General features: G+C 40.3%; 1 protein-coding gene across 1 annotated transcript; it reads right to left on the bottom strand.

The window, feature by feature from the left end:
- Positions 1–561: 561 nt before the first annotated feature.
- On the bottom strand, positions 562–3,444 carry LOC147438846 (fe(II)/2-oxoglutarate-dependent dioxygenase 4-like). Its single transcript, XM_086484206.1, has 4 exons — positions 3,127–3,444; positions 1,694–1,947; positions 1,268–1,592; positions 562–1,009 (listed from the first exon to the last, which is right to left on the bottom strand). Exons 1-4 carry the CDS (start codon positions 3,409–3,411, stop codon positions 905–907), a joined length of 969 nt encoding a protein of 322 aa, XP_086340332.1. The 5' UTR covers positions 3,412–3,444; the 3' UTR covers positions 562–904.
- Positions 3,445–27,727: the final 24,283 nt, after the last annotated feature.

Below are 27,727 nucleotides of genomic sequence, written 5' to 3'. Positions count from 1 at the left end.
AGACAAACACATCTCTCTCTCTCTCTCTCTCTCTCTCTCTCTCTCACACACACACACACACACACACACACATCTTCTTTCCTCTTTCCATGGTAAATAGTAATTTAATGGGTTCAAACACTTATTGTGCAACATGATGGCTATGCGGACCTTGTCACCGATAATGCATTTGACAATTATGTAGGTGTGCATTCATGCATACGTGTGCACACGATAAGTACGTGGGGCATGTGTTTGTGAACATCTCCAAAGAGAGAAACAGAGGGGTGCATTGGGAGATACAAAAGGATATATTTATAATAACAAACACAAAATCAATTTGACAAAACATGCTCCACTTGTAATCTAATAAACGTAGTAAATCAAGAAAACACATTTCTCTAACACCTTACCACAATAAAACACACCTTAACGTTGAATATTTTAAAATAGAACTGAATTGAATTCGGTAGTGAATTTAATGTGCTTCTTTGAATTAATGTTGTTTGTCGTTCATTAAAAAACAAAGTCAATGAAAGTATCCACTTAATGCAATAGTTCTCAAAGACACTCAAGAAGAGCTTTAGAAAATCTCAAGGTAATATTTCATAAATCTTATTATATATCAATTAATAGTGTAGCCCTTGTCAAAAACCATAAATATATAGGATGTGATAAACGTTGGTTTTCAGGTAGTATCCTAGGTGTGTGATGGCTTGCATAGATTAAAGTTTGCAGCAAATATACCATTGGAACTTATAAGCCTTAGTACTAGATACATAATACTAAGTAGCTTATGTACATGTAGATACATTTATTAGTTGAAAGGAGCAGAGCATGCTCACATATAATGGTAGCACTAGCTTTATAATAAGAAAGTAGATGCACCCACTTTGCATCTCATAGATCAGTAAACTCAAGGTGTCTATGGGTGGGGAGGATCAAGATGGGCAACAAGAGTCATTATGGTTTGATCACTGCTTACAACTCCACGATGCAAGGCGCTCTTGTACTTCCCATTTGTTAAAGTCTGCAAATCAAGGAAAAGCATGGTTATAAATAAATTCCTTTGTGATTAAGAAATTAAAATTCTCATATTTTTTTCATGTATTTGAAGTAAAGCATTACAAATTTGCAAATGCTAATAATGCAATTGATCACATCATCATCTAAGCAAAAATATTATCCTTGATTAATCTTGGTGCTTTCTAAACAACTAATTTAGTGGCTAAACATTTTTCATTTTTGGATAAATCAAAGGTCATTGAGAGATTTTGGATTGGCAAACCTGTAGTTGGTCACCGATATTGATGACCAAGGCATTAGGAGTGGGGTCTATTGAAAACCATTGGCCATTTTTGAACACCTGAAGTCCATCCATGTCCTTGTCTTGTAGCAAAACAGTCAAAGAACCATGGTCTTTATGCCCATGAGTTCCAAGTACAAGCTCTGGTTGAGGGCAAGGAGGATAATAGTTGGCTCTGAAGAACAAATTGTAGTGTTGAAATTCCTTCTCAAGATGGTCATCCATTTTGCCAAGGCTCTTTGAGATTGCTGCTAGCAATCGCGTAAAAAGGCTTTGAAGCTCTAAACCATATGATTCCACCATACCTCTTAATCAATCATGCAAATCCAGTGAGAATGGATTAGTATTATTATATTAAAACGCGCTTGTCAGCGTACATTATATTTGCTTCTTTCAAGGTTCATATACCTTAGTTTTTGTGGTTGAGATGGCCATAAGTCAATTCTTTTAAGGGGTTCAGGAGCAAGAAAGCCAAAGAGTGAGTCCATCCAGTTAGTTGCTACTCCTTGGAAAAAATCCGTGTGGCCATAACCCAAGAAGCCATCAAAATTCTTGTTGTCCACATAATAGGGAAGCTTTTTTTCCATAGGAAGCTCAAAGAATTGTCTTGTTGCAAGTCTTGCCCCTTCAATGATGCTCTGAGGTATGCCATGATTGATAGCCTGAAAACAATGGTTTAACAAACATATGCCTTGCTTTTGTAGTACATAGTTAGAAAGCTCTAATAGAGAACTCATTATACCGACAAAAGATTATCACCATCAATTTTTTGTGTGATCTCATAGTAATAGAGGATGTTTTCTTGCAACATACTCACCTTTGGAAGAAAGGTTCATTTCAAAGAGAGCAATTTACTAGAACTCTTCTCAACACATATTGCTAATACATAGCCAATGGGCTCCTCTATTGAACCTATAGATTGGTTTTTTTTCAAAATGGGATTGGACACTATGGTAATGACTTATTGGCACACATAGTCCAATTTGATCTTGACTTTTAATGTGCAATTTTTTTTTAAAAAAGTGCATTATATTCATATACAAGTGCCTATATTCACAAATAAAAAAACCATCTCTAAATAATAGATTAAACTAAATATAAAAGATTATCTAAAAAATAAAAAAGGGAAAGGAAAAATTACCAAAATACCCCTCTAATTTGTAAAAATTTCCAAAATATCCTTCAATTTTTAAAATTCCTAATATACCCTTGTATCATTTTGGAATGGATTTGCTCAATTTTTGCATGGTGTAATCTTTATGACAATGGACTGGTTTAGACGAAATTATTCACCAATGAGCGGCGTCCGTGTCTCCATTAAATGATGAACGATTTCGTCTTATGTGCCCACAATACCATTTAAAATCTTAGTTCTATCATCTTCTATTGAGGGAGAACCGATCTACTTGTGAAGAGTTGCAAAAAAAAATCATCGTTAGAGTTAATGAGGGGATATTTTGGGAATTTTGGAGAAATTGAAGGAGATTTGGGGAATTATCGGTCGAATATGAGGGGTATATTGGGGATTTTTGAACGGTATTTTGGGAATTTCCACAAATTGCAGGGGTATATTTTGGTAATTTTCCCAAGTAAAAATAGTAGTTCACTAGAATTTAGGAAGAATTCACTAGTCTCTTGGGATAGTTTCCTAGACGTTAAAATACTCTTCTTGTCCTTCTTCTTCTTCTTCTTCTTCTTTCTCTCTCTCTCTCTCTCTCTCTCTCTCTCTCTCTCTCTCTCTCACACACACACACACACACACACACACACATTGAAAGAACTCTCTCTCTCTCTCTCAACACACACACACACACACACACACACACACATGGTTGCCTTACTTGAAAGAATCCCCACTCCTCGCATGCAACGGCAATTTGGTGGAGAGTATGAGCCTGGGAGAGCGGGTGCAGAAGGCCACCAAGGTCGATGAGGGGCAGGAAGCCAGGCTGCGTTTTCTTTATCAAATGATCAGCATTGTTCTGCGGCCGCTCCTCTGCAGGCACCAAGAACTCGCGCGGCACCTCTCTCACCGCCATCTCCAACAGCTCTTGCACCAGCTTCACTTGGTTCTTCTTCTCATGACCTCCCTCGCCAGCTTCGCCAATATTGCTCGTCATCTCCATCTCACGCGTTCCTGCTGCAGCACACGCTAACCCTAGCCCTAGCTCGTTACAACTGAAGCGGCGTTACCAGCTTCATTATATAGAGTGTGTGTGTGTGTGTGTGTGTGTGTGTGTGTGAGAGAGACTGTGAACACGTGGGTGGCTGGTCTTTCTCACGTTTACCCTGCGCCTGTCTGCTCACTCTCATTATTCACCTCGAGCTACATATGACCTTCTTTTTATATATACTCTTTACTCGCTTATCACGAGTTCTGACCATCCTACATATATCTAGAGTATATGGATGAGAGAGAGAGAGAGAGAGAGAGAGAGAGAGCGCTAGCTTTGGATAAATAACTAGCTACCTAGGGTATGAGAGAGAGAGAGAGAGAGAGATATCACGAGTTCTCAACATAATACATGTAGCCACCTATACAGCTCTTGTAAGATGTTACATCTACTCTACTTGCTTATCGCGAGTTCTTACCATCTTGCATATAACTAGGTATATACAATATTTGTGGAGAGAGAGAGAGAGAGAGAGAGAGAGAGCGCTCTTGAGCTTTGGATAAATAGAACCTTTTCACCTTCTCCAAGATTCGGTTTTGAAAACAATTATATGAGTACCGCAGGCGTGCTCACATATGTAATGTAAATTTCCTTATTAAAAATGAAAAATCCTCGTTATGATTCTACAAGATCTTAATTTCCACGATCACGTTTTGGGCATTTTTTATGTAACTTTTGATAAATACCCTAGAGGTTTGCATACATCTCCGTTTTTTGGGTAGTTAGCCTTGGAAAATCTTAGTTGAAAATTTGGTTTATTTTTTTCGAGTCCTATCCTTGAAATGCAAATTGAGTTGTCAACACAGTGACAACATTAAAGTCTTCCAAAGTACATAATCTAAATACTAGACCTAGTTCAATACAAGTAAAGCAGCCACTATAAGAGGAAAAGTCCAGAATCGACACTATTGTTTCGAATTAACAAAGGAAAGTAGAAAGAGTCGAAAAAATTGTGTGAGCGACAAGAGCAGCAGCAAAAGATGCGATAGTGGTCCAACAATAATATGTATGGTAATAAATACGGATATATATCCACATATGTTATCGTTTACATAATTATCGCGCATATTATTGCTACACGGCTTTTCAAATGAGCATCTTTATTCTTGACATGCATAAAACATATCAAGTATTAATTGTATTTTGAAAAGTGTGAAAAAAATAATAATAAACTTAGAAATTAAACGATAATTCCAAATGAGTTTTATGTACAAATGAGGGTTTGTTGTGCCATATATGCACTAGTAAAAGATGACTACAAAAAAAGTATCAATCTAAAACCTTCTCCTCCTCCTCCTCCTCCTCCTAGCTCCTCCTCAAGAGGTACATAAATTTGATTGCTTTGACTATACAACAACCAAAAACAAAATTAGATAAATCAATAAGTCAAAATGATTATACAATATTCATCAACTATACTTACCGCTTGTAGAGATCCAATTGTTGAGTTGAATTGCTCACAAGAGATATGATGGTTTTCTAACAACCATCACCAAGGATCGAACTCCGTGTGTCTCTCTCAATACTTGACCATCTCTCTAGTAGCATGGGTCTGCAGAGTAACATTTTCCTAAGTTAAAGATTACCACTAAGTTTCATAAGCTAAACCATCTCCTATACACAAATTGCATAATTAAAATTTACTTACATATTTATCTTTATATGCTGCTTTGTCTGTCAAATCATAGTGCGTAGGAGTTTGTCTGGCTCAATTAGCTTTGCATTGTTGTCTATGGGATGAGCGTGTTGCCACTTCCTCACTCTTTTTTTTGCATGGCCCACTCCCACTGTCCATTAGCCATGTTGTCGCCATGATAGTTGCACTCTAGATTTGAGACCTAGTTGGTCGTGGCATGCTATACACTTTGTTGCTTGCTTTCTAGATTTTGTTGATATAGCCCTCCAACCATTACATGGAGATTAAATGCTCATTGGAGCCTTCCAAAAAGCGAGCATGTAATGCTTTCTCAACAAGACGTGTATGATCAAGAATTTGGTCTTTGAACTTAATAAAATCATTCTTATACGTCGAGTGTATAAGAATCTGCAAGTGATGCCAAAATGCATTGCCCTATGCAGTGCCAAAATTGACCTCGCCACCATACTTCACCCTATAGTAATACAGTCGTGTGTATCTGGCACAAGCGCATCACAGTCCTCTTCCTCTGTAGTTGGACTGACATGCTCCCAAATAAGTGATTCTACCTACTTCTCCCCACCACCCAAATAGGCATCCCAAAGAGATCCCCCATCGCTCCGCCTATCACAATGCTTGCTGCCCTGAGAGGAAAGCCCACATGCACTCTTGGAAGACGTTCATCGACCACCCATGGACTATCCATGAGGCTCGAGCAAAGCAAGAGTAGATTGGAATGGTGTGGGTCATTGCGATGAAAGGGAGGTGGGTTGGTAAGAAGGCATGGTAGAAGGAGGTGTTGGTGGTGCGAGGCTCTAGACGTATGGATTTCATCCCTGATGTGACGGAATATTATAGCAATAACATTGATTGTAGTGGAATTAAAGTAACAATAGTGAGCATTTTTTTAAGAGAATTCGTAAAGAGCATAAGAAGAGTACTTGATTAAAGGTAGCAAAATGAACATTATTCCTAGTTAGCTTGGAATGAACAATATTTGTAAAAGAGTGAGAGAATTAAAGAAATTGACAATAATTGAGGATCGAATTTACTTGGAGCCGGTCCCCCCTCTAAAAGGCTTTTGTATTATAAATTCTCCCTTGAAGAGAGAGTTGGTACAATAGATACTTTGTGTTCCTCAAGACCTTGTTGATGCCATGAAGATGGTAAGATTCATGCACCAACATTATGCCCGTAACAAATCTTGTAAAAGCATTAACTTGTCCCCGGTCTCAATCCCAAGACCTCAAACACCTTCAAAGGTGGAGAGAGCTAGCAAGGAGTGAGGGAAGGGAAAAGGAAGAAGAAGTAACATAGGAGAAAGAGTAATTTCCTCACCATAGATAACTCTTGGAGCTTAGCTTGGCATAGCAATATAGATGATAAAGAAGATGATCATGTCATTGAAGCTTAACTCTTGGTTGGATTTGCATTCCATACTAGCAAAGAGGTGTTGGTGTAGGATCTCTAGTTCTCAAGCTTGGAGAAGGAGATAAAGTTCTTTCTCAACACAATGAGAGAATGTGTGAGAGTGAGAGAATGAGAAAAATTGTGAGTCTCTTCCTTGCCTGGGTTGACCCCTCTCTCTCATTACTCTATCTTGATCCTTATTGGCCCTTGCCAAGCTTAGCCAACCATAGGCTATGGTCATTTCAAGAAATAGGGGTAGCACTTGGACAAGTGTCCTTCTTTCACCCTTTGAGAGAGAGAGAGAGAGAGAGAGAGAGCTTAATTAATTAATTACATGCATCTAAATTCTCATTGGACCTCCCTATAGGCCATCCAATATGATTCAATCATACCATAAGGGCATCATGGGTAGGTTCTTGACATGTATCCTTATTGCTTCTTGAGTCTTGGGCTTGCCTTGAGTGTGTGTGTGTGTGTGTGTGTGTGTGTGTGTGTGTGTGTGTGTGTGTGTGTGTGTGTGTGTGTGTGTGTGTTCTCTCTCATGCCCTTACCTTTGGGGCTTGCCCCTTCCTTTGTAGGGATCCTTTTTGACTTGCACAACACAAGCACTTTGGTCATCAAGCACGACAAGCACCTTAGTCATCAAGCACGACAAGCATCTTAGTCAGCTTAAGCACCTCAAGCACAGGCCTAGCTTGTCTAAGGTCTAAAGTACCTAAAGGTCCTAGGTCTAAGGACTTTCAACACTTACGTTTGGAGGTCTTTATGAAGCTAACCCTAAGGTCTTTTAAGCTCCATTACCTGCTCATTGATCTTTGGTAGACCATCTCCCTTTTGGACCCTTCATGAGATGTAGCCTTCTCTCCCTTTGGTCCCGCACCGAGATAGGTCAAAAAGCACACATTTATATTCTAACTCTTGTTCCCATTCAGCATGGCTGCTCTTTGGTCCATATCATACTCCCAAAGTAGAGTGACAAAATCTACTTGGTGTTTGGGAGACGTCATCATCACAAACATGATTCTAAGCATGCATACTACTTAAATTTGTGCACAATGAAAAGAGAACTAGTCTTATAAAACAAAAACATTTTTCATTTTTTTTTTAAATTACATTTTCTTACTCTAGTGTAGCATTGTAAGCATTGACAAGGTTCATACTATCCTTAAGCTGTGTTCCTTGCATCCATCTAGCATCTTCAAAAGGATAATTTTTTAACTTAATAAGATACCATTGGCAGATAATCTTACCATGTTTTAGTACCTTGTCTTCATTTTGAAGGATGGATTCGGGTTAAAGCACCTCTTCTTAATCCTTGATCTCGGACGGGTCCTCAATTATTAGTTCTTTTGGTGGCTCTCCTTTGTAAGTCTTAAGTAGGCTCACATGAAAAGCATTGTGTATGATCCAATGATTGGGTAGCTTTAGTTGATAGGCCATCTCGTTAATTGGTTTTAAGATTTGAAAAGGGCCATAGTATCTTTTTGCTAGCTTAGCATAATACCTCCAGGGGGTGCACTATGTAATCATGGTAATGTATAATGTTAGTTCAAAAGGAGGGGTTTTCAGATGCAAAAGTTTTAGACAATTTAATAGAGATACATTAAAATAAGGGGGTTTTATATTCAATTTTGGAAAACTTTCCTAAAAGAAGGGATCATTTTACTCATTCATACATGTTAAAAGAGGGTTTTTTTAATACCCCACGAATGCACGTTATATAGGGGGTTGTTGAACAGTGAACCCCCCGAGCATAATACTTTTTGGTGGCCCGTAGGATTTTTGCATGTAGTTTGCCTCAATCGAGCCTTCGAAAACTTGACTAGGATCCAATTATTTTCCTTGAAAGTTAAGGCCCTTATGTGCTTGTTAGCGGCATCTTTTTGCCTTTGTTGTGAGATGGATATAGCCTCCTTAATCTTTTGAAAAGATTCTTGTAGGTCTCGGCTATACTCATCGGCAGCGAAGATCTTCCCATGTACCTGAAGTAGCAAGGGACTTTTAGGTCTTCCCTCAATAATCTCAAAAGGTGCCTTCCATGTAGTCAGGGTTTATTCACGTCTTCACATGAAGTGCAAAATGGTAATAACTCATGTTATTAACACTCCATGAGAGTGTTAATAACATCAAATTCACAAGCACCTGCTAGAACCGGCCCTTCCTTTTAGCCTAGCGGGCATTCTGTCAAGCCCAACGAGCAAGCTGTCATGCTCGACGGGCTCGGCTATATCCTCCTCTTGCTCCCCATTTTTGGAGGTGGCTATATAAACGATGTCCCATTCTTGCATCCCTCCATTTTGGCACACTTGTTGGCTTAGTTGAGGTGTTGGTTTTCATTTAGGTAGCTTTGATTCCTATATTTTTTAATAACACGAACAATTACAACTTAATTTCCCTTGGGTGTCAATCCACTTGGAAACAGTTTTGCGTAGAGAGCATCCTTGCGGAGTGTTTAGCTGGTGCAAGTGCTTGGGACTCATTTCTATGGTTAGAATGGAGTGCTCCTTATCACTACACCTACGTATTGGTTTATTACAAATAGATACCTCCCTTGGGTGTCTATCCGCCTAGAAATAGGTTTTGGATAGTAAGCAACCTCGTGAAGGGGTTAGGTGGTGCTAGTGCTTGGAGCTTATTTCTATAGCTAGAATGTAGCACTCCTCATCACTACACCAACATACTTGCCTGTCATGTTTAGTTACCTCCCCTAGGTGTCTATCCGCCTGAAAATAGGTTTGGGTAGTGAGCATCCTCGTGAAGGGTTTAGATGGTGCAAGTGTTTGGAGCTCATTTCTATGGTTGGAATGGAGCGCTTCTTATCACTGCACTGACGTAGTTGTTTGTTACGTTTAGCTACCTGCCTCGGGTGTCTATCCATCTGGAAACAGGTTTAGATAGGGAGCATCCTTATGAAGGGTTAAATGGTGCAAGCGCCTAGGGCTCATTTCTATGGTTGGAATGGAGTTATCATGATCACTACACTGGCATACTTGTCTGCCCTTTTCTATTGCTGAAATCAAATTTTCACTTCTTTTTGCTTTATGTTTATATGTATATTATTTTACTTTATTATACAATTGTTCAATTAAATATTGTTTTTCAAAAACCTAATATTTTTACGATTTTATGAATGTATAGGTGGCTTGTGAAATTGTCATGGACGCCAATTCTTGCTCTCAAAACATCAATGCAACTACTTCTAGTCACCCATCGACTAGTGGTGAAGTATCAAACAATGGAGCTTCCAATAAAGGAAAGTGCAAGGCTGTTGGTGGTAAGGTGCCAGGGCTTGAGTGGTAATTTGTTGAGAACATAAGATCAATTGTAGATTGGCGTTGCAAATTATGTGGCAAAGGGAAATCAAGCGGTGCACCTCGTATTAGGGAACACTTCCTTGGATCAGAGAATGGAACAACTAATAGGTCTAGTGGAGGTAGATGTAATGATGTAGGTCATGAGAGTGCTACAAAACCTAGAATACCAATTCCAAGCCGTTATGCTTCAGAGCACCAAGGTAGTGCTACCTCAACACAAGGTGAACAAAATAGTAGTGCATCCTCCATGCCGGCCAACACACACACACACACACACACACACACACACACACACACACACACACACACACACACACACAAAGAGCTAGCAGTCAAGATGGATCATCCGAGTATCACTTTGAAATGCATAGATGAGGCAAGTAAGTCTAGAGAAAAGATTTCGATCAACTACTCTTGAAGAGGCACAATTTGCTCTTGCACAAGCTATCTATTTTACAGGTGGTTCTATGTTGATGATCACACAAGAGTCATGGAAGCATGCATGGAAGAAGATCGGTGAGTATGGGGCTAGTTTTTCCCCTCCATCATATCATCAAATGCACACAACATTCCTGGATAATTGCTTTGTAAACACCCAAAAAGAAGTTGATAGATTGATCTTGAAATCAATTGATCAAACAAAATGCACTATAGTCAATGATGGATGGTCAAATGTCCAATGTAGGCCGTTGATTAATGTGATTCTATTCAGTCCTCGAGGGGAGTGCTTTATTAAATCGGTTGATAGCTCGAATGAGATAAAGTCAAGGAGCTATATAATCACAGAAACAATTCATCAAGATGGTGTACAAAATGTAGTACAAGTGATAATAGACAATGCCAAAAACTGCAGAGCAGTGGATCGTCTCTTGGAGGAGCACTTTCCTAGCTTGTACACGTTTGGTTGCGATGCACATAGCTTGAATCTTGTGTTGTAGGATTGGTATAAGAAACTGGTTCAAAATCATTATAGATAAAGCAAGGACGGTGGTGAAGTTTATTTTGAAGAGACAACGTGTGCTAGACATGTATTGTCAACGTCGTATGTCCACAATATTGAAGCTTCCATGTGAAACTAGATTTTGCACTAACTTCTACACTGTGGAGAGGTTTTTGCAAAATAAAAATGTTTTTTTGAGACATTTTTTAGGGTTGATTTCTATGAGTGGGAAGCAGAGCAACCAGAACGAGTAAAAACAAAGGTTTGATCCATGAAAGTGCTTATTGATGATAGACACTTTTGGTCTGATGTTGGGGACACATACTTGGTGATGAGGCATGTGATGATATCTTTGTGTCAATTTGATCTTAAGTTACTCAATATAGGAAAGGTGTACATGGGCTAGTATAATGTTCAAGAGAGCTTGAACTCTCCTTTAGAGCCAAAAAATTGTTTGATCAAGCCCTAGAGAGCACCTTTTAATAAGGCTAAAAGTGATATCTTAAATAAGTATGTACATGCTCGATGGGTTAGTGCGTATAGCCCACTACACAGTGTTGCTTTTTTTCTTGATCCAGAGTACTGGAACATGGATTGTGATGAACTAGATGAGGAAGTGATTGAAGACTGCTATGATGTGGTAAGTAAATTCTACAGAAATCCAGATGATCAATCCCAAGGAGTCACCAACCTGACAAAGTATAGGTTAAAGGATGGCCTTTTCAATTCAGAGTTTGTGCAAAACCTTGCATCAAAACAACCAGCATGGATATGCTGACTCATGAATGGTGCTTTGGCACCTACATTTCGTCAATTGGCCAGTAGGGTTCTTGCACAATCATGTGCTACCAATTCAAGTTTTGAGAGAAATTGGAGTACGTACATCTATGTACACTTGACTATCCGTAATCGGTTTCTCAATGATCGAGCCGAGAAATTGGTTTATCTATATTGCAATCACATGCTACTTAGCAATATTCAATCAGAAAGGTATGAAGAAGATAGACCACGTGGGCTGTGGATATGAATGAAGATGACCAGGAGCAAGGGGAAGAGGTGACAGTCAAAGAACTTGAGTTCTGTGAGCTTGGTGGATGTACTTTGCTTGAATTGAATGTGAACCTTGAGGTGGATGATTTTCCTCCTACTCAGCAACGAAGGGCATTGTGGAGCAACGATGTAAACATAGATAACATTGTAGGTTAGGACTTCATTGAGGTGATAAACAATTGAATGTCATGTAACCCCTTTTTTGTGGCTTGTGGCCCGTGGGCCAAGTGGCATACCACAATTTTTAATTTATTGTCATTTAACACGATAGAGTATTGTCATTTATGAATTTAAAAAGTTTCATAATTTTTTATTGCAATTCCAATGGGAGACTTTATACACTTTGCATTTAGAACATTACTTTATGCACCAAGGAAGACTATCAAACCTTCATGGATCAATTTACCAACATTCAAAAAGTCACAACAAGTTTTACAAGGCTTCAATGTTCATTTGCAAGGGAGACATATACAAGGATCATAGAGTCACTGCAATCCACCCTAGGTTAAAATGTTTACAATTTACAAAGATAAATTCAAATTATCCAAAATAGAGTCTCTCTCCCTTGCAATTTCCACCAATAAGTGTTGATAGTCTTTCTCCATTTTGAACGTGGAATACATAAGCTCTTCAATCGGACCCTTGCAAATGTGGCACTCTTTTTTATTTACCATGTTCTGCATGAGACATGGCAAATGATACATGTGGCCACAAGCTATTCTATAGTGTCCAGTCCAACTATGGAAAAGTTCCCACAAACCAAGAAAGGACCCACTGCATCCGAAGTGTAAGCTCGAGGTGGCCACAATGTGTTAGGATGCTCGATCATTCTCATGATCGATTGTTGTTGAACCCGTTCCTCCATTTCAAAGAGTTCGCGCTTGAGCATCTTGATATCTCTCTGTAACTCTTTTTTATTGCTTGAGTCCCCTTCCCTCGTTGTATGTGTGAAGGTACAAAGCTGTGTTTGCAATTCCTCCACAGCGTCATGTGTTTGTATAGTGGAGCCATCCAATGCATATCTTAGCTCCTCTTGCGATATTGTGACTGTCTCACTTCGGATATCCACTATGCTTGTATCGGGGGCTCTGCTACGGAAGTCCACTGGCTCATTTTGAACAAATTGGACATATAGCACGCTTTCCAAACCACAAGGGACAATCTGTGTGGTTTAGTGTACTCCCCATGCATGCAAGGTATATAGCTTCGGCATGTGTGCAAATGTCTGGCACAACACCCTTATCTAGCTTCCATCTTTCCTCTTGCGGATAGAGAATTTAGACACATTTGGCCATGCTTCCTTGACCATCTCTGTGGTAACTTCTTTGTTGATGTCTTTTCATTGCTTGCCATTTGCTGGCGCCCACTCACTGGTCCTTGCGAAAACTCTCACTTGGTCATTAGGAAAATTGCATCTACAAGTTCACGCAAGCAATTGTATGCTTTTGTAGATTTCTCACGCTTGTTCATACCTGGCATAAACACATTTACACTATCTCAATGTGCAATCGAACTTAAGTTTGCATCACAGATACAATTGCAAATCCAGTGGTACACCTTGGTTTAAGTTATCAAAACACACTACATTATTTATTAATCACTTTGCACCATGAGTCCATCCTTATAAAAGAGACTTTACTTGCAAATAAAGTGTCCAGATTTCAACAAAAACTATAACAACACACCACATTCTGTATTAATCACTTTGCACCATGAGTCCATCATTATAAAAAGACTTTACTTGCAAATATAATGTCTAGATTTCAACAAAAACTGTAACAACACACCACATTCTGCATTGATTGCTTTGCACCATGATGCCATTATTATAAGAAGAGTTTACTTGTGAATAGATATCCAAACTGCAATAGAAACTATCATAAATACACCACATTATGTATTAATCACTTTGATCCATCATTATAAAAAGACTTTACTTTAAATACAGATTCCAAAATTCAACAAAAAATATCATGACACACCACATTGTGTATTAATCGCTTTGCACCATGACTCCATCATTATAAAAAGGTACAACTTAACTCAATGGTCCATGAATATACAAAAATCTCCATTTACATTTGTCAAATAATCCAAAAAAGACCACTATCTACAAAAATGACCAAAGTAAACTAAAATCCGGGCATCATCTCACTAAGCGGACGCAAACACACCTCTGAGTTGAGCTCTAACATATTTGAATGCTTACTCATTGTTTGCAATGTCTTTCTCTGCCTAGGTGGTTATTGTAAGTAGCTTCTCCGCATTATAGCGACAGTCATGCCGCAATCACTTTGCTTTCGCTTTTTCCATGGCACATTGTAATGCTCTAAAAAATCTTGAAGCACCAATCACATAGTTGCTCAATGAAAAAAGCAATTGCATAGGTCAGTGGCTTTCAAATACAAACAAGCCGATTTTGGGTTGCAAATCTCGGGGGCCCTCCAAGGACGTAGGGCATGCTCTGTGGGGTCTTTGATGTTGGTTGCTTGCTTCTTAATGCCCACTCACAGTGCCAACCCCTAATTAATGACACCCACATGTGGCACACCCTCCTTAGTGAAGTCCGTCATGATGTTCCATGGGTGCAAGTCACAGTGTATAATTCCTTTGCTGTGTGCATGTGCCATGGTCTTCACCAAAGCATCCATAAAAGAAGTCACCCAATTGAGCATATTCTTTCACATCTCTAACTCTTGCTCTATGGGAGGGCGTCTATGATCTTCTTTTTGAGCCGCCAGTATGTTAGAAAATTTGCCTTTGGGTGGTGGAACACACTCTAACATGTCACCCAAATCCATTCCATTGAAGCGAGGAAAAACTAGGGACCATGGATATTGGTGTGTTTGTGCTATGCATCTAATGATGCCCCTATGGAACAATTGCACTCTTGCCTCTAGAGCGAAAGATTGGCGGCTCTCTGTTGCATCTCCTTTGAAGTCTTTGACCACATATTGCACTTCTGGTGGCAACCAAGTGACTCCTTCAACTATGCACTCTGGCACAAATCCATAGCATCCTTTCCCAAGATTTCAACCACGTTTGATAGCTTTGGGTGTGAGGTAAACACCAACGGCACACTAAGACATAAAATGGGTGCGTAATAAATGCTCGCAGTCGTCCCAACTTCTATATCTGATCTTCCTACTACTGTATCTTGAGAGGATGCTACTGAATAAAAGATGGATCTAGCTTTGTGGCTATGGACATCTTGAGCATCAATATTGCACGCTCTTTTTTACTTTGACCTCTCTACATGCCATATATTAGTCCAATGTTGTAGCTTGGCTAGATCCGCATATGCTGGTGCATCAATACCCAAGTCTCTTAAGCATTGTGTCATATTGACCACAATACTATCTATTAGCCTATGGATAGCCTTTGCATCTACAACTGAGAAGTGTGCCTGAACTGCTTCAATTATGGTATCAAAGAACAATCTCTGCGTGTCTCACTTTCCAATGTAGAGGTGATCTCCTCCATGGTCAAGGAATATATACACGTGACCAACAGAGTTCTCATCTTGGTTTTAACCCCTTCATTTCCATAGGATCCATGTATGCTACAATCATCACAAATTTCATGATTTTTAAAGACAACATAATTTTAAATTTTATAACAAATATATACTTCATGAATTGAAACTAACGACAACACTAGCTTAAAGAGTAGGCAATCATTCAATGAGAGTGACGACACCTCCAACCCAATAGTAGGGTTGATGACGAGACCACCATTGATTTAACCCAACAAAACAAGGCATCATTCAATGAAACTAACGACACCTCAAACCCAATAGTAGGGTTGATGTGGATAGCAACACCGAACTAAGCCTAAAAACCAAGGCATCATTTGATGAAACTAACGACACCTCCAACCCAATGGTAGAGCTAATGCCAAAAGAAACATCAAACTAGCCTAAAAGCAAGGGCATCATTTGATGAAACTAACGACACCTCCAACCCAATGGTAGTGCTGATGCCGAAAGCAACACCAAACTAAGCCTAAAAAGCAGGGCATTATTTGATGAAACTAACGACACCTCCAGCCCAATGATAGAGATGATGCTAAAAGAAACACCAAACTAGCCTAAAACCAAGGGCATCATTCAATGAATCTAACGACACCTCCAGCCCAATAGTAGAACTGATATCGAAAGAAACACCGAACTAGCCTATCAGCATGTATATCACTCATAAAACATAGAAAGCAGTCTATTAGCTTGTACAAAGATACTTCTAGTCCAATAATAGAATTGATGCTGATAACAAGGCTAATAGAACTACCTATAAATTGAACGTAATCAACCATGTTTAGCAACAACACCTCTGGTTCAAAATAGAACCGATGCTGAAGTGAACACAATTGACATGTTGTAAAACACTGCATGTTGATCTAGCATTTCACAACGACACTTGCGGTCCAATATTAGGATCGATGCCTTCATGAAAAGCAAGATCAGAATACTTCTAAAACTACAAAAAACAGCTATTAAAAAAAATTCTACCAACTTTTAAAAAAAAAAGTTAAAGAGCTTATGAAATTAAGCTAAGAATTATACCGTAATTTTTTTTCTTCTTTGTGAGGGCTCTAAAAAATTATGACAATTCTTTGGTTGGATACCTGGGCAAGTCAGAGGTGCAGAGCATGAGAATTGTGAAGAAAATGGGGCCCCTAGGGTCCCTATTTATAGATACCCTAGGGGGCCGTGGCAGGCTACAAAGCGGGCCTGCCGGACACACAGCCCTCTAGGCTTTCCTTGTAGCCCGACGGGCTACAGACCTGTACCGGCGGGCAAATCTCATCGGACCTCCTAGTACCCTTCAAGTCACCATGCCATTTTCTGTGAATGTGAAGACTTGTGAATTGAGAATTCTGTTAATTAACAGTGTGATCACAAAAACAAACGCGTGATCACGTGAATTTGAAATCCCATCATGTAGTACTATGGACAATGTTATTGTACGCATACTCTACAAGGGGTAAGTACTTCTCCCATTGTGAACATTGATCTACTTCCATAACATAGGTCTTGAGTAGATCTAGAATTGTAAGCTTAGCTATTTCACTTTGGCCATCCGTTTGTGGATGATAGGCCAAAGAGGAATTTGTCCTTGTACCTAGATTCTCAAAAGAGACCCCTCCTAAAATTACTGGTCATTCAAGAATCTCTATCCAACACTATTGATGTTGGCAAGCCATGGTACTTAAAAATTTGAGATATGAAGAGAGTTTCCATTTGATGTGCCTTAATAGTCTTTTTGATAGGTATAAAATGTGCTTGTTTAAATCTGTCGACTATTGTCCATATTCTCGTATTTTCATGGGTAGACTTGGGTAATTTAAATATAAAATCCATGGATATACTCTCCCATGGTGAATTAGGAATTGGCAATGACTGGAGTAATCCAAGTTGCTTTCCTCTATCATACTTCGCCTTTTGCACACTACACATTTTAAACATACTCTTGTATGTCTACTTTCATAGTGGGCCAATAGAAGTAGGTATCTACTCCTCAAAGAGTAGGTTGAATTCCTTGATGCCCCGCATAGGGAAGAGCATGGGATTCATGCATTACTTTCTCACAAAGGGAGTTAGTAACACATAGCCTACTACCATGGAGAAGATAATCATCCTGCAAAGTGAACAGTTTTTCTTTCTTTCCTTAGGCAAGGGCTGAAATTATATCCTTGAAATTAGGGTCAGTAGCATACTCATCTATCATAGAAGATAGATCATTGTGAGTTTCTATAGACACTACATTTACTTTTGGTCATCTTGATATTGCATCAGCCACTTGATTGTGCTTGCCAGCAATACGAGTAATATGAAAATGAAATTGCAAAAGAAAATTTATCCACCTCATTTGTTTTCAGAAAGCTTGGTTTGTATCATGAAGTACTTAAGACTTTGGTGATCCATTCATAGGATGAATGGAGTCCCCAAAAGGCAATGCTTCAACATATCTAGGACATGTAGAACAGCCAGTAGCTCCTTTTTGTATATGTCCAATACTTGCTCATTGGAGTTGAGCCTTTGACTCTCGTATGCTATGGCATGCCCTTCTTGAAACAAGACTGCTCCAAGGAAATCTCCACAAGCATCACATTGCACCTCAAATGGTTTTGAGAGATCCGTAGTGTAAGCAAAGATTGAGACGTAAGCTTTTCTTTGATCTTGTCAAAAGAATTTTTCTCTTTTGTAGTCCATGTATATTTAACATTCTTCTTTGTCAAGTCATGTAATGGTCTTGCTATTTGCAAGAATTTTTCTATGAAGCATCTATAGTATACACACATATCAATAAAGCTTCATAGATCATGTAGATTCCTTGGGTTAGGCCATCCTTGTATTACCTCTAACTTTGTTGGATCCATACGGATTGTAATGGAATTTGCCTATTCAATTTGAGAATAGCGGAATTTAATGAGAGTACTTTCAAGAAATGATTTTGTGAGCATAGCGGGTAGACATAATTGAAGATAGCAACATAATCATAGCAATTAGTTAACTTGGCATAGACAATACTTTTGCAAGAGAGAGAGTTTAGAGAACATGACAACAATTGAGGACCGGATTTATGTGGAGCCGGTCCCCCCTCCAATAGGCATTTGTATTATGATTTCTCCCATAAAGAGAGACTTGTTACAATACAGTCTTTGTGTTCCTTGTGACCTAGGTGATGCCATGAAGATGGAAGGCTTCATGCACCACAAACATAACATAAACTTGAAGAAAGCTTTAACTATCCCAAGCCTCAGTCCCAAGACCTCAAACACCTTCGAAGGTGGAGAGAGCTAGCAGGGAATGAGGGTAGGGAAGAGGAAGAAGAAACATTTCGTAAGAGAAAGAATGAGTTCCTCACTTATCATACTCTTGTTGCTAGCATACATAATAGCATAGTAATGAAGAAGAAGGAGATGGCAAGCTTAAGCATTGAAGCATGGCTCTTGGTTGGATTTGCACTCCATAGCCAAGAGTGTTGGTGTAGGCTCTCAACCTCTACTTGCTTGGAGAGGGAGCTCTTGCACTTTGCATAGCACACCATGAGAGTGATTGTGAGTGTGTGTGGGTGAGTATACCCCCTAGGCACCCCCCTAGCTTGCTTGGGTCGACCCCCCCTTGTAGCTCATGCCTGAAGCTCATTGGACCCCTCCAAGCCTAGCCAATCACAAGCAGGAGCCATTACAAGCAACATGGGTAGCCTTGGGACAAGTGTCCCCCTTTCCCCTTTGAGAGAGAGGACTTGATAAATGCTAAAACAATTAGATAATTCATGTAATTTATCATTGGACCCCTTTGAAGCTTAGCCAATAGGCTTCAAGCAACACATGAAGGTAACATGGGTAGGGGCCTGACATGTGTCCTTGCTGCCTCTTCAAGTTGGGGCTTCCCTTGTGTGTGTGAGTGGGTGTTCTCTCTCTAGCTCCTAGGAAAAGGGCTCGCCCCCCCTCTTGTAGGAATGATTTTGACTTTAGGTGATCAAGCACCTTACTCATCAAGCATGACAAAGCACTTGAACTAGGGGGTGTTCCCACAAGCATCTCAGGCAAGCTTCTCAAGGCACCTCAAGTACCTTAATCATGCAGCAAGTCAAGCACCTCAAGCATGGAGCCAGTCAAGCACCTCAAGCATCTTAATCAAGCACCTCAAGCATGAAAAACACCTCAAGCATGACAAGCACCTCAAGCAGGACAAGCACCTCGAGCTTGGGCCGGGTTCCCACCTCAGCCCTAGCTTACTTAAGGTCAAAAGGACTTTTACACACATTGATTGGAGGTCTTCAATGAAGCTAACCCTAAGGTCTTATGCTCCATTGGTTAGCCTTGCTCTTTGATAGACCATCTCCCTTTTGGGCCCCTTTACATTGGCCCCGTGTTGAGATAGATCTAAAAGCACATACCTATATCTTAACACTTGTTCCCGTTTATTCTCCCACATTAAGTGATCAATTTAATATGAGAAAATCATTTGGGTTAGTTAGATATTAGATTTTATGACATTACCTCTCTCTTGAAATCATAGTCGTCCTCGACTATGAGGTAGAAGAGATAAAGTCTTAGTCATTAGTCAATCGTACTTAGCGGGTAAAGGATCCCTTTTCACCCTACGACATCTTTCCAAGATGGATGACTAATCCATTTGGTGCTTGGGAGACATAGCTGCCGCAAGCATGTCTGCTCTTTAGTCCATTTCATTCTCCCGAAGTAGAGTGACAAATTCTACTTGGTGTTTGAGAGACGTCGTCATCACAAACATGATTCTAAGCATGCATACTAGTTAAATTTGTGCACAATTAAAAAGAGGTCTAGTCATATAAGACAAAAACATGAGTTATTTAAAAGAAATTTGTACATTTGCTTACTCTAATGTAGCATTGTAAGCATTGACAAGGTTCATACTATCCTTAAGTTGTACTCCTTGCATCCATTTAGCATCTTCAAAAGGATAATTTTTGAACTTAATAAGATACCGTCGGATAATCTTACCATGTCGTAGTACCTTGTCTTCATGCCGAAGGATAGCTTCGGGTTGTAGCACCTCTTCTTGGTCTTCAACTTCGGGAGGGTCTTCAATAATTGGTTCAATTGGTGGCTCTCCTTTGTAGGGCTTAAGTAAGCTTACATGAAAGGCATTGTGTATAAGCCAATGGTTGGGCAACTTGAGTTGATAAGCCGTCTCATTGATAGGCTTCAAGATTTGGAAAGGACCATAGTATCTTTTTGCTAGTTTAGCATAATACTTTTGATGGCCCGTAGGATTTTTGCCCGTCGTTTGCCTTAATCGAGCCTTAGGAAACTTGAGTAAGACCCAATCATTTTCTTTGAACATTAAGGCTCTTCTGTGCTTATCAGCAGCAGCTTTTTGCCTTTGTTGAGAGATGGCTATAGCCTCCCTAATCTTTTGAAAAGATTATTGTAGGTCACGGCTATACTCATCGGCGGCGAAGATCTTCCCATGTACTTTCAGTAGCAAGGGACTTTTAGGTCTTCCTTCTATGATCTCGAAAGGTGCTTTGCCCGTAGAAGTATGTACAGTATTATTGTAGGCATACTCTACTAGCGGTAAATACTTTTCCCATTGTGAGCGTTGATCTACTTCGGTAACATAAGTCTTGAGTAGATCGAGTATCGTAAGATTGGCTATCTCACTTTGGCCATCCGTTTGTGGGTGATAGGCCGAAGAGAAATTCAATCTTGTTCCTAGATTTTCAAAGAGACCTTTCCAGAAATTACTGGTCATTCTAGGATCTCTATCTGACACGATGGATGTGGGTAATCCATGGTGTTTGAAAATCTGAGATATGAAGAGAGTTGCCATTTGATGTGCCTTAATAGTCTTTTTGACAGGAATAAAATGTGCTTGCTTGCTAAACCTGTCGACTATTGTCCATATTCCTGTATTCCCATGGATAGACTTGGGTAATCCAAAGATGAAATCCATGGATATACTCTCCCATGGTGAATTTGGAATAGGCAATGGCTGGAGTAATCCAGGTTGCTTCCCTCTATCATACTTGGTCTTTTGGCATACTACACATTTTGAAACATACTCTTGTATGTCCACTTTCATGGTAGGCCAATAGAAATACGTCTCTACTCCTCGGAGAGTAGGTTGAATACCTCTATGCCCTGCATATGGAGGAGCATGGGATTCATACATAACCTTCTCACGAAGGGAATGGGTAACACATAGCCTATTGCCGTGGAGAAGATAACCATCCTGCAAGGTGAATGGTTCCTCTTTCTTCCCCAAAGCAAGGGCTGACATTATGTCTCTAAAGTCAGGGTCAGTAGCATACTCATCTATCATAGAGGATAGATCATTGTGAGTAGCTATAGACACCGCATTAACTTTTGGTCGTCGTGAAAGTGCATCGGCAACTTGATTGTGCTTACCAGCTATGTGAGCAATATGGAAATTAAATTGCGAAAGAAAATTTGCCCACCTCATTTGTTTGTCGGAAAGCTTGGTTTGCGTCATGAAATACTTGAGACTTTGGTGGTCGGTTCGTAGGATAAATGGAGTCCCCAATAGGTAGTGCTTCCATGTGTCTAGGGCATGTAGAACAGCTAAAAGCTCTTTCTCATAAATGCCCAAGACTCGTTCATCACCATTGAGCCTTCAGCTCTCATATGCTATGGCATGCCCTTCTTGAAGTAAAACTGCTCCAAGGCAATCACCACAAGCATCACATTGGACCTCAAATGGCTTTGAGAGATCCGGAAGCACGAGGACTGGTTGGGAAGTAAGCTTCTCTTTGAGTTTTTCAAAAGCATTTTGCTCCTTAGCAGACCATACAAACTTAACGTTCTTCTTGGTTAAGTCGTGTAGTGGTCCTGCTACTTGAGAGAATTTTGCTATGAAGCGTCTATAGTATGCACACATACCAATAAAGCTTCTTAGCTCATGTAGATTCCTTGGGTTAGGCCATGATTTTATTACCTCTAACTTTGATGGATCCATACGAATACCATCGTGAGAGATAATATGGCCTAGATATTGAATCTCTTGAAGGAAGAATTCACTTTTCTTTTGGTTGAGAAAAAGTTTGTTCTCCCTCAAGGCTTGAAAAATCACTTGGAGATGTTGCTTATGTTCCTCCAAAGACTTGGAGTAGATGATGATATCATCGAAGAACACTCCAGTGAATTTTTGATATGGTCTAAAAAATTTCTCCATCAAACGATTGAACGTAGCTGGTGCATTAGTCAAGCCAAAAGGCATGACTAGATATTCATAAAGACCAAATGTTGTGCGAAACGCGGTCTTTAAGATATCCTCATCCACTATCCTTATTTGATGATAGCCACTCTTAAGGTCAATCCTACTGAAGTAGGTAGAGCCTTGTAGCTTATCAAACAGATCTTCTACCCGAGGTACGGGAAATCTGTTTTTGATAGTGATATGGTTTAGTGCTCGATAGTCCACACACATACGGTATGTACCATCTTTCTTTTGCACTAAAAGGACTGGAGAACAAAAGGGAGAGGAACTAGGCCTCACCATCCCTTTGTCTACCAGCTCTTGTACTTGCCTCATGATCTCCTCTTGTTGAGCTTGTGAGACTCGATAAGGAGGTTTGTTAGGCGGTGAGCTTCCTGGAAGGAGCTCAATACGATGGTCATCATCCCCTCGTTTTGGAGGTAGGTCCATAGGGATATCATCGATGAACACATCTTGGAATCCTTTTAGAAAAGTAGACAAGTCTAACTCTTCTTGATTCCTATCATTTTCATTTGATGAAACATTATTAGCTTTTAGAGACTCCTTGACATAAATCATGTACGCAGAAACTGAGCTCTTCATTGATTTATCAAAAGAAAGAGGATTTACAAGTAGAATAGTGCGACCACGCTCACTAGCATCTATATACATGTTCTTTCCCCTGTAGGTGAAGTAAATTCTCCTTTCAGGGAACTTCATGTTGGCAGCCATGCGATCAAACCATGGTGCCCCTAGGATAACATCCTGATGTTGGAGGGGAGAGATGAAGAAGTCTTCTTTGTCGACATAGCTTTGGACATGAAGCCTCAACTTCCCAATCAAGGGAGTAACGGAGGCTTGTTGTCCCTTGAAAGCTGCATCAGCTGTTACTATATCTCCCATCTCAAAAGCTTGAATGCCCAACTTGGTGGCCAACTCTATTGATATGAAGTTGAGAGTAGAGCCAGGATCAAACAAGATGAAGGCATCATGCTCTCTTACCTTTCCCCAAGCATAGGAGAGTGATGATCCTTTGCAATGAGCATCCTCTTTTGGAGCTTCGATGGTGGAAGCCCTAGGAGTCTCATTGCGAGTATTCTTCTTGGGGCAAGAACGATAGCCATGTCCTTGCTCCCCACACTTGAAACACTTATGGTCCTTGCGAAAAGCTTCAAGCTCTTTAGGAGAGAGTTTGTTTTTACCTTTGTAAACTCCCTTCTCCTTGGACCGATTGTTGTTGTTGTTGTTGGAAGTGCCTTGGGAATTATTTTGAGCATTGGATTTCCCCTTTGCATCATTTTTATCTTTGTTTTCCATGGGCTTGACATTACGTCTAGCCCCTTGATGGAAATTGATGCGTGAAGCAACCATGGTGTGGTGGATTACTTCGGTAATAGTACCGGGCCGTTGAGAGTTGATATATTCGGCCATCTCTTCAGGTAATCCCGCACAGAATTGTTGTCTTTGCTCGGCAAAGTCTATCTTTTGAAAGACTCTAGCTTTGAGATGTAAATCCCAAAACTTATCTACATACTTGTTGATAGACTCATGAGAGAGGAGCTTCAAGCCGCGCCATTCGGTAAGAACTTTATCTTTAGTATCGCTTGGAAGAAATTGCTTCATGATGGAAACTCGTAGAGTTTTCCATGTCTTTGGGGCTTCTCCATTGCCACGAAGGCTAGCCCACCATTGACGAGCTGATTTTTGGAAGTGCATAGCTACATGGCGTAGCTTAGAGGACTCTGTGAAGCCCTCGTCCCCAAAGGCCGCATCAAATTGCTGGATGAAGGCCAACACTTTGTCGGTAGCACCAAAGGTGCCATCGTAGGTGAGAAAAGAGATACTCTTTCCTCCCTCCTTGAACTTCTTTAGCTTTTGTGACCTTCGCCATGCAGGAAATGATTTGCGATGTCCTCCCCTCTTGTATTCTCTAGGAGAATAGCCATAACTTTCATCGGAAGAGAAGGAAGGTGAAGAAGAAGGAGAAGAGGGTGACCTCTTCCTAGCCCTTTTCTTCCTTTGTTTCCTCTCTTGCCTTTGAGAGTGATGAGGAGAAGGACTATGGGTTGCTCTTTTCCTCTTGGGAGGAGTAGGCGATCGTCTAGACCGCCTTCTTCGTGGAGCCACATCTTCAGAAGAACTTAGACTTTCATTGCTTTCTTTCTCTTTGGATTCCTCCTCTCGAATGGGAGAGAGTCTTCTTTTGGGGGTCTCTTCAAGAGGCCTCCTAAGCTCTCTCTCCTCTTGGAGAGGAAGGGAAATTCCATAAGCACGAAGTTGTTGAGTAACTTCGGCTTGCAAGGTTGGGTTGCCCATAGCTTGTTGCAACCTAGTCACAAGATAATTCACAAACATGGGAGCATCATCATTAGCACCTTCATGTGCAAAATCAAAGCTATCAATGTTCATTCTACTCTCTTGATTATTGTCAGCCATGATAACAAAATTTTATGTATGTACTTAGTGTATTCTTTGGCAATTCAAAACCTTAGTTGCCACTCCTCTTAGCCTTTGAAAATCGGCTCTTAAGTATCTACACCCACGGCTCAAAGTGGTTAATTATAGAGAATAGAGGAGTAGGTCTAACATAGCAGAGTTGCCAAGGGCTAGCTCCTTTCGGACTTCTTATGGCTCAATAATGGTAAAGCCGTAGGCAAGTCTAAAAAGACTCCATTATTAAGTCCAAAGCTCCCGAGGTGTGCACCATCCCCCACATAGTGGGCTTAACAAAACCGGTATTAGATCCCAGTTCCACTTACTCTATTATAATTAACAACATCAACCATTTATAGGCTACTTAAGGACCTCTCTTCTTAAGCAAGAAAAGAGAAACCAAATGCTCTGATACCAATGTAATGGAATTTGCCTATTCAATTTGAGAATAGCGGAATTTAATGAGAGTACTTTCAAGAAATGATTTTGTGAGCATAGCGGGTAGACATAATTGAAGATAGCAACATAATCATAGCAATTAGTTAACTTGGCATAGACAATACTTTTGCAAGAGAGAGAGTTTAGAGAACATGACAACAATTGAGGACCGGATTTATGTGGAGCCGGTCCCCCCTCCAATAGGCATTTGTATTATGATTTCTCCCATAAAGAGAGACTTGTTACAATACAGTCTTTGTGTTCCTTGTGACCTAGGTGATGCCATGAAGATGGAAGGCTTCATGCACCACAAACATAACATAAACTTGAAGAAAGCTTTAACTATCCCAAGCCTCAGTCCCAAGACCTCAAACACCTTCGAAGGTGGAGAGAGCTAGCAGGGAATGAGGGTAGGGAAGAGGAAGAAGAAACATTTCGTAAGAGAAAGAATTAGTTCCTCACTTATCATACTCTTGTTGCTAGCATACATAATAGCATAGTAATGAAGAAGAAGGAGATGGCAAGCTTAAGCATTGAAGCATGGCTCTTGGTTGGATTTGCACTCCATAGCCAAGAGTGTTGGTGTAGGCTCTCAACCTCTACTTGCTTGGAGAGGGAGCTCTTGCACTTTGCATAGCACACCATGAGAGTGATTGTGAGTGTGTGTGGGTGAGTATACCCCCTAGGCACCCCCCTAGCTTGCTTGGGTCGACCCCCCCTTGTAGCTCATGCCTGAAGCTCATTGGACCCCTCCAGGCCTAGCCAATCACAAGCAGGAGCCATTACAAGCAACATGGGTAGCCTTGGGACAAGTGTCCCCCTTTCCCCTTTGAGAGAGAGGACTTGATAAATGCTAAAACAATTAGATAATTCATGTAATTTATCATTGGACCCCTTTGAAGCTTAGCCAATAGGCTTCAAGCAACACATGAAGGTAACATGGGTAGGGGCCTGACATGTGTCCTTGCTGCCTCTTCAAGTTGGGGCTTCCCTTGTGTGTGTGAGTGGGTGTTCTCTCTCTAGCTCCTAGGAAAAGGGCTCGCCCCCCCTCTTGTAGGAATGATTTTGACTTTAGGTGATCAAGCACCTTACTCATCAAGCATGACAAAGCACTTGAACTAGGGGGTGTTCCCACAAGCATCTCAGGCAAGCTTCTCAAGGCACCTCAAGTACCTTAATCATGCAGCAAGTCAAGCACCTCAAGCATGGAGCCAGTCAAGCACCTCAAGCATCTTAATCAAGCACCTCAAGCATGAAAAACACCTCAAGCATGACAAGCACCTCAAGCAGGACAAGCACCTCGAGCTTGGGCCGGGTTCCCACCTCAGCCCTAGCTTACTTAAGGTCAAAAGGACTTTTACACACATTGATTGGAGGTCTTCAATGAAGCTAACCCTAAGGTCTTATGCTCCATTGGTTAGCCTTGCTCTTTGATAGACCATCTCCCTTTTGGGCCCCTTTACATTGGCCCCGTGTTGAGATAGATCTAAAAGCACATACCTATATCTTAACACTTGTTCCCGTTTATTCTCCCACATTAAGTGATCAGTTTAATATGAGAAAATCATTTGGGTTAGTTAGATATTAGATTTTATGACACGGATACTATCTTGAGAGATAATGTGACCGTAGTATTGAATCTCTTGAACGAAAAATTCACTCTTATTTTGATTAATAAAAAGTTTTTTCTCCGTCAAAGCTTGAAAGATTACCAGGAGATGTTGCTTATGCTCCTCAAGGGAACTGGAGTAGATGATGATATCATCAAAGAATACTCCAGTGAACTTGCGATAGGACCTAAAAAAATTCTCCATTAAGCGGTTGAATCTGGACGGAGCATTAAAAGGCATGACAAGATAACATATAGTATGTTTCTTTTGCACTAAAAGGACTGGTGAACTAAGGGAGAGGAACTAGGCCTCACCATCCCCTTATCCACCACTTCATGTACTTGCGTGATAATCTCCTCTTGTTGAGCTTGAGAAACTCTATAAGGACGCTTATTAGGCTGTGAGCTCCCAAGTAGAAGCTCTATCTTATGGTCATCATTCTCCAGGGATGTCATCAATAAAAACATCTTGGAATCCATTTAGGAAATTAGATTCCTCTTGATTCCTACCATTTTCATTAGATAAGACATTAGGATCATTTATGAACTCTTTGACATGGAAATTGAGCTTTTCATTGAATTATCAAAAGCAGGTGAATTTACAAGAGGTATAGTACAACCCGACTCATTAGCATTTATGTACATGTTCTTATCCGTGTAGGTGAAAAAAAATTTTCTTTCAAGGAACTTCATATTGGCAGACATGCGGTTGAACCATGGGACCCCTAAG

This window comes from Adiantum capillus-veneris, chromosome 16 (genome assembly GCF_014529385.1).
Source record: "Adiantum capillus-veneris isolate H3 chromosome 16, ASM1452938v2, whole genome shotgun sequence".
In the NCBI taxonomy this organism is placed as follows: Eukaryota; Viridiplantae; Streptophyta; class Polypodiopsida; order Polypodiales; family Pteridaceae; genus Adiantum; species Adiantum capillus-veneris.
Note: the sequence above shows the minus strand (reverse complement) of the source record. Positions and strands in the feature narration are given on the sequence as shown.